The sequence below is a fragment of the Lycium ferocissimum genome, chromosome 3 (genome assembly GCF_029784015.1).
Source record: "Lycium ferocissimum isolate CSIRO_LF1 chromosome 3, AGI_CSIRO_Lferr_CH_V1, whole genome shotgun sequence".
Taxonomy (NCBI): Eukaryota; Viridiplantae; Streptophyta; class Magnoliopsida; order Solanales; family Solanaceae; genus Lycium; species Lycium ferocissimum.
This window is the reverse complement of record NC_081344.1, coordinates 1,499,281-1,507,604: the sequence shown is the minus strand read 5'-3', so window position 1 is coordinate 1,507,604 and position 8,324 is coordinate 1,499,281. Positions and strand designations below refer to the sequence as shown.

At 34.3% G+C, this 8,324-nt stretch overlaps 1 protein-coding gene across 1 annotated transcript in view; it reads left to right on the top strand.

Annotated features, from left to right (window-relative positions):
* LOC132049176 (probable mediator of RNA polymerase II transcription subunit 26b) overlaps positions 1-5,913 on the top strand; it is a 90,593-nt gene extending 84,680 nt beyond the window's left edge. Inside the window, exons 5-9 of the mRNA XM_059439871.1 lie at positions 3,800-3,921; positions 4,015-4,042; positions 4,318-4,709; positions 4,792-4,882; positions 5,175-5,913. Of these exons, the coding sequence (XP_059295854.1) occupies positions 3,800-3,921; positions 4,015-4,042; positions 4,318-4,709; positions 4,792-4,882; positions 5,175-5,314 (773 nt within the window). The 3' untranslated portion in view covers positions 5,315-5,913. The remainder of the gene's footprint in view (positions 1-3,799; positions 3,922-4,014; positions 4,043-4,317; positions 4,710-4,791; positions 4,883-5,174) is intronic.
* The last annotated feature ends 2,411 nt before the right edge of the window (positions 5,914-8,324 follow it).

The following is an 8,324-nucleotide window of genomic DNA, read 5'->3' as shown; positions in this document are numbered from 1 at the left end:
ATCAAGAATAAATCATGAATTTTCTAGGATGTTATTAAGGATTTCATGGAAAACTTACCGTAGCTTGCCAAACAAGACTAAGACAAAAAGGAACACACAAATATTATAAATAGTAAAAGATTTTTTTATTTATTTATGAATAAGCTGTTGAATTTCCTATGACTGCTTTAAGTTACAAGTTCATATCTTGTGTGTGTTATCTTAATTTTTTTAATCTCCTTGTATGAATTGTTGACTCCGTTGCCACAAGTGTCAGATATGAACATTTTATGAAATTCATACAGAACTACTTACTTATATGAAGTTCACTATTACCTTTATTAATAAAGTTGTATATTGGAACTGATCATACAATAGCTCTCTTTCTCAAATGCGAATCCAAAGAAAGGGAGTCCTTGTTAAAGTGAAAAAAGTGCATATAGTATCAGTCCTCCGTCCTACCAAAACTCGTGTGTTTAACAAACCAACAACACATACAGTTTGTTGGCTCATACTTTAGACGTATTTTATGTACCTCTTAACACCAGCATCGTTAATAAAAGAATCAATGTGGCCAAAAGCATCCCAAGCTTTCTTTACAGATGCTTCAATAGTTGGACCATCACTAGTAACATCAAGTTCAATAGCCACAGCTATAACAAAATGTGAATTTGAGCTAGCCATTGTATTTATTTCATCACTAAGGGACTTCAACCGGTCCACCCGATGAGCAGCTGCCACGACCTTACAGCCTGCCCTAGCTAAGTCAAAGCAGAATTCATGGCCGAGCCCTGCGGATGCACCGATGACAAATACCACTTGCCTTCCAATTGTGGCCATGGCTCCAAATGGTCAGCCACCTTGCTCTTTTTTGGTAAATCTTTTTTAAGAGATGATTCAATATATTGTTGTGCTAGAGTTGTCATTGCTTTGGGACTTGGTAGGAATATTTAGGTGGCTATTATTGTGCCTAATCTAAGAGGTGTACATTTACATATAGGATTCAATGTGTGAATTTTAGAAAAGTTAATTGAGTGGGACATAATTTTTCTTTTAATTTAAATAGAAAAATATTGTAGGTAAGCTAAACAAACCCCCCACCCCCGCGCGTCCGCGCCCGCCACACACACTAGAAAGATAGAAAAGACAAGAGGGAAAAAGAGAATTGATTTGTGTGTGTGAAAGTGTGTGTGTGTATTGTGTGTGTTGGTAGTATATTGGTTAGGATATTTGTGGAAAGCAAAAAAAGGATATATTGCTATCCTATAATCTTCATGTTGTAGGTTAGCTAAACACACACAAATTTATTTTTTCTGTATAAAATGATATGGGCGATTAGGTTGTTTTCCCAAAATTTAAAGACCAGATATAAGGTTCAAAAACTAAAGACCAGTGCGTTTGAAGGACAGTCCATGCAAAAACCGCACACTCATATGGTGAATATGTATTGGGCTTAGCAGCCCAACATTCACTAATCACCAAGAAGGAAATATTTTTTTGCGCGGATTGTCCTTCTTTTGGGGTGGTCTTTAATTTTTGTCCCTCAAATTGGTGGTCTTTGATATTTTTCCTTCGCTTAACATCCAGAGGTCCTGTGTTCGAACCTAGGCTCAATCAAAAAATAAAAATAAAAATAGCAAGGCATAAGATGGGATTCGCAGGACAGAAGTTGGACTCCAACTTTTGCCTTAAGGCAAACTTTAATCCAAAATTAGACCTTAAGTCAAACTTCTATCTTAAGGCCTAATTTTTGCCGCCTAACTTTTGCCCAAAGTTAGGCCTTAAGGCAGAGGTTTGTAAATTCCAGCAATTTTTTTTTTTTTTTGCCTTGAGGCAGAGTTTGAAACCCAACTTATGCCTTATAATTTTTTTTTTTAAATTTTTGACTGAGCGGGGATTTGAACCTGAAACTAAGGAGCTTTTAGCGAAGGCTAAAAATTAAAGACCACTGATTTGAAGGTCAAAAATTAAAGACTACCCCAGCGAAGGGAAATCCTGCAAATTGCCCAGAAGGAAAGGGAAGACAACACAAAATGTCCATTAAAAAGAAACTATCGACCCTCCTGTGCCCCCTCCTAAATAAATAAATAACATAAATTACCCATACGGCTATAACTAATTACATGCGTACCCCTTCTTAGTTCTATTTTCCAAAGTGCATGTTCCATTGGCGCTGATTGTGACTCTGTTGTCTTTTTCTCTTTTGCTTTTTGTCTTTTTCTTAACTTAGTTTTTTCTTCTTTTTTTTTTTTTGTGTATTTTTTAAGATAAAAATAAGATACAAAGATAACATATAAGCTAACTATTTTTAGACTCATAGAAAAATAATCAGACTATAACAAGAATATTAAAAAAATATTAAAATCACTAACTTATTTATTAAAATCTAAAATAATAGAAAATATATTTTCATCTAAAATATGACTCTGTTTTTTATTTTTATCACAAGTAAAACTTGCTAAAATAATATAAAAATTAATCCTTAGACCGTGATCGGAATGCAATTTAAGTTGGACCTCAGAAAAGATACCAAACAAATAAGTACATTATCCACTTGACAAAGAAAAACCTAGTATTCGCAACAATGATTCAAATCAGTTCCGGATCAGTTCACCCGCTTTTCTTTCTTTTTCCCCTTTTCTCCTTAAGTCAGTCATGGCTGGGCTCGCATTTGGAAAAACGAGTTATTGGAGTCTTTTAGTCCATAATTTGCATCTTAATTTTCTGCTGGCTAAAATACTATCCCTTTTGTCTTATTTTATGTGATATGCTTTTTAATTTCAAAAAAAGAGTTATTGGAGTCTTTTAGTCCACAATTTGCATCGTAAGTCTATGGTGGCTAAAATACTATTCTCTCTGTTTCATTTTATGTGATATCCTTTTTAATCTGTTTGAAAAAAGAATGTTACATCTCTATGTTTAGAATTTTGTATCTGGTCAAACTATACCACATAAACTGGACGGCGGGAGAGGAAAAACTTACAGGTTTTCCTAATAAGTTTCTAAACTCACACATGTATTACTTGATTTGCCCTCTTTTTAAGCTTTTGTAAACGCCTTGCTCTCAGGAAGTCGGTTAATGCTCCCCGAAAGCACAACTCAAATAATATTCGGCAGCTGTCTAGTACATTGGTCGAGTATGGAACTCTTGCTTTATTGCTGTTGAACTACGACATAAACCCTAAAATGATTGCCAATTGAAATCGAATTTATGTTATTAAGTATCTCATTTTACCGTTGATTTGAATATTAATTGTCCTCCTAAAATGAACATGAGAATTTTGTTATCTTGCGGCTCTTACAACTTGCTTCACTTAATATAGTTTTGAGTTGTATTTTCTTTTCAAGATATGGCACGATTTTGTCGCTTGTGGCTTTTATTTGACGTTCATATCTTCTATTAATTTACATGATAGTGTGGAATACATAGAGTGATGATGGTCCTTTCCTTATCTGTGCAGTGCTTTAATGAATTTCTGCTTCAATATTGAGTAATTTTTTATTCATCAGAAGCAGAAGCATATTTATCTCACCTCTTAGTTGTGCACTTCAACGGTTCAACCGCTACTTCTTCTGTTTGACATCCCACCTTGTTATGATCTGTGTGTTTGATTATGTATGTCTTGGCAAAGCTTATTGCTTATGTTTATTCATTTTTCATGTATCACAGGGACTGGAAGGTTATGGTACACGAGTGGGTGAAGGCTATAGCAGCATTTCAAGGTTCTTGTTATTTCTCCTTCAAAATTCTGTTTTCTGTATTCTATGTTTGTAGTCGTTATTGAAGTCTAATGTGGTGAATTGCAAATTATTGGTACAGAAAGCACCCCCGAATCTATGAAAGCATCTGTTGTTGATGAAGAGGAGGAAGGACTTCCTTCCCCGCCCTTGGAGGACTTAGCTTTCATTTCTACTCAGACCACTTCAATCGAGTTTTCAAAAGTATGCCTAACATCTTCCCTTTCTTCTACAAAATCTTTTATCTTTCCTTCAGGATCGACACTGACTCGTTTTCCTCATTCCCGATCAATGTAGTTCTTTGATGGCATGGATGACGATGGAAGTGAGTAGAAATTTTGGCCTTATAGTTTTAAATAGAGTCAAACCTCTCTATGACTGTGTGTGTGTGTTTTTTTTTTTTTTTTTTTTTGACTGCTATAGCGAAATGCTGTTTTAGAGAGCATATAATATAACATAAAATTTAAGATCGGTTCCACAGAAAACATGGCTGTTATAGTAAAATGTTATTATAGAGGATGGTTGTTATAGAGAGTTCTAGTTGTATAGCCTTTTCTATTCTTTTTTTCTTATCTTTTCTGATTGGGGATTTTCTTTTAGATCTTCAAAGCAGTGGGGAATCCAACAAGAGCCATGAAAATGGCCGGAAGGCATCGGTAGAGAACAATAATCCTGTACGGAAGCAGCGGGTTACCGAGAACGTCACTGTTGCTCCAAAGGACAAGAAGGGTGAGCAACCAAAGAATAAAACATCAGTTGTCAAACCAAATAAGCCTTCCGGAGGCGATTCAAGATCTGCAAGACCGATAAAACCAACATTTGAAAGGCAGCTCAACGTTGTCAAACCAAATAAGCCTTCTGGAGGCGATTCAAGACCTGGAAGACCGATAAAACCAACATTTGAAAGGAAGCTCAACGGTGAGGAAAGGAAACTCCTGCAGAAATCTGACAAAAGCAAAATTCAAAAGAGGCCTGTGCCTATCCAACAAAATGTGAGTATTTGAAGGGAATTAGTTTGTATTTCTGTGTAGAGCTTCGGTCTCTAACTAACAGTTTATAATTTCGTGTTATTAGAGATTGAAATATCCAGATGAGGGCGCAGATCATGTGAAACTTGAGTCAACAAAGAGAAAGCTCCAGAAGCGTTGCCATGAAGCTGAGAAGGGTAAGTTTTGTGTGTACTTTTAATGCTGATAGATATACACTCAGACTTCTCTATAACAGCCTTTATCTATAACAATATTTCACTATAACAATTATGTTTTCTGCTGAACCAATCTTTCATTTTATATTATATTATATGTTCTCTATAACAACATTTTGCTATAGTAGCCAAAAGGTATCAGGAGAAATGACGCCGTTATAGAGAGGAGTTGACTGTTTTCTTATAGAATGTAGTAATTAAATGATTGATACACTACAAGATCTAACCATAATCTGATGGTATTGTTCTTCAGGCAAGAGGCAGCGGACAATTCAGGTTATGGAGTTGCACGACATTCCCAAACGGGTCCTCCAAAAGAAAGGTCCCGGCCTTAGAAATCCTCATACGAGACTAGGTAACCATAATAGGCATTTGGTAAATGGGCATCTGTGAATCATTTCTTTGCCTTTGCAAGTCGCCTTACTGATCTCAACTAATCACTCAAAACATAGTGGATCTCATCTAGTTGAACTCTATAGATAGGTCACTCCCGAATTAGGAGAGGCATGAGGTTTGAAATGTTGTTGAGTTATACATTTTCCTGAAAAATACAGGACAAGGTTTGGCACCTTTGTTCTGAATTTCTTCATCTGTTGGAAGGTCCTGAGTTGTGCCCCCCTTTTTGACGAGTGTTTTTTGAACATTAATTGCCCCTCCCCCCCCCCCCCCAACACACACACACAGAGAGAGAAATGCCCTGATTTGCAATTTACACAGAATAAGTGCATTTTCATGAGGCTGGACCTTTTTGTATACAGATGATTCAATTATGAAAGGAATACAAAAGTTGGACTTATGCAGCTATTGTTTGATCAAGCAGCTTGTGTAGCTGCTAATTCTTACCATGTTTTGTGTTAATGCAAATGGTTTTGTGTAGTGCTTTAAGGCATCCTTTCTCCGAGGAGGCGATGTAGCTATCGGAGAGTTGGAAGTGATAAATTTGGGCAAAAAAATTTCTGAACCATAGCAAAGGCGACATTAGGTGAATTCTTTCTAAATCTTGGTAGATAGAATTACCATATACTTATACCGATGGAAAGTAGCTAGTACTCGATAGATCAGTTGGAATGTACGTAAAGTGACTCCAACACTACAATTATGAAAAGTGAAAAGATAGTGCTTCTTAAGGCATCCTTTTATCATCATCCACGTGGGGAAAGATTTTGCTGATTGCTAGTTTAGTAAAACTTTGAATAGGTCCATGTCACCAAGTAAAGACACTGGGTAGGTAGGATGACTTGAGGTTGAAGATTTTATAAACCTTGTTGCTTTGAGTGATATCCAAACAGCTGGATTAGCAATATCAAAATGATGTGGACACATATAAGCATGTAATTAGTCCCTTTGTCCCAAAATAAGTGTCGCTTTAGTAGAAAAAATTGTCCCAAAATAAGAGTCACTTTAGGTTCAAGACAAAAAATAGTAATTAATTATCTCCAACTATACCCTTATATTAAAGAACTAATTCTTCCAAATAGTGTTTAATTCTCAAGAAACATCTGATAAATAAGGGTAGCTTAGCAAGCTATACCTTATGTTTATTGTTTTTCTTAATGAGCGTGGAATGAGCTAAAACGACACTAATTTAGGGACGGAGGGAGTATTTGATTGTAACATTCTCCCAGAAGATATGCATCCATTTCAGAGTTTTTTTTTTTTTTTTCTCTTCTTTTGGTTACTTTTTATTTTATTTAGATTTCTGCTGTTTCTTTTTACGGGGGACTGAGTAGGACAAAGTTTTCAAACTCGTCGCATTCACACCTTTATTTGTGGCATTAAGATGCAAAGTAGAAATGCATATTACAGAGAATATTGCGGAGAGTTTGGAAAGTCCCCTTTGTTCAATGTGCGATTGTTAAACAGTTTGTGTGTATATATACACGTGTTGCACTAGGGGTGTACATGGATCGGGTTGGTTTGGATTTTTTAAACACCAAACCAAACCAATTGCGTCGGGTTTTAAAATTTATACACCAAACCAAACCAATAAAATTCGGGTTTTTCAACCTCAGGTTTTTTCGGGTTTTTTGGGTTTTTTTTTTTTTTTTTTAGAATAGTCTTGATACAAAACATATACACTTTTACTTCAAATATTTCTTTAGTCCTAGTAAGATACAACTATATAATTAAGGTGTTTCTTAAGAAAATAACACAAAATGTGAGAAGAGTGATGACAATTGTATTAAAATATTCAACAAAAGATAATAAAATCGGTTAAAATAAATATTGCTAATTAATAAGCCATAAAGAAAATGACCATAATCTAAAAATACTAAGTCGTGCTAAAATAAGTACGGCTAACAAGTATTAGTTACGTGACAAAGAAAAAAAAACTTAAGTTATGTATTTTCATTCTCTAAACCAATTATGCAAATTAAAAAATAGATATCCAACATTATTGTCATTCTTCATGGTAATTGAATTTCTTTTGTTAGCATTAGTGTTGAGTTGGTTTTGGTTTTGACTTTATTTGAGTTACTAACATCCATATGATATAAAACTTATTGGCATTCAAAATTCTAAGTTCAAGTTTGAATAATATGATAATAGATAAAAAATTACGAAAAAATTTAAGAAACATTTATAAATTACATTACAAGTAAATATTTTTATGTTTTAAAAATTGAATACATGTGTGTTTGATTCATAAAACCAAACCAAACCGATTATGATCGGGTTTTTTTTTTTTCTTTCAACACCAAACTAAGTCAAAACAAACCACTAGTCGGGTTTTTCTATTGACTTATCGGTTTGCGGTTTTGTTTCTTTTGCACATGACCATCTTGCATGTTTGTTTCATGTCAATTTATGTAGACTCATTAGAACAATATATGTGGAATGATATATAATTGCTAACAAGGGATAAATGTAATTCCCAATTGAACATAATTGACAGAAATTTAAGGAATTACTTTCTGATACGCACCTAAAAAAACCACTAATTGCTTATATAATTGTCATTTATCTGAAAATATTTGATCGAGTGTGTCATTACCATAAGATTATTACACAAATGAGAAAAATACTACACTCTTTAAATCTTGCTGAAGCTATAATACAACAGACATCTTTATTGACCAAATTTGAAATTCAACAAAAGTAGTCACCATTGTTTTACGGCGTCAAGTACACTCAAAATGTTTGTTATTTTACTTAAATTAAGAGGAAAAATAAAATAGAAGAGAAAACAATGAATTCTCTTCCTAGACAAAAACAAATAAAATAAGTTTCAAAATGCAGTGAAGATGCAGAGCATTAGTAACACTTTCTCAATTATGGGTTTTTTCTTTTCTTGTTGTTCTTCTTCTTCTTTTTCGATGCTTCTTTCTTCTCCAGCCTCTCTTAGGACATTCATTCACAAATTTCAACATGACTGATTTTCATATAAGAAAGTGATCGCTTA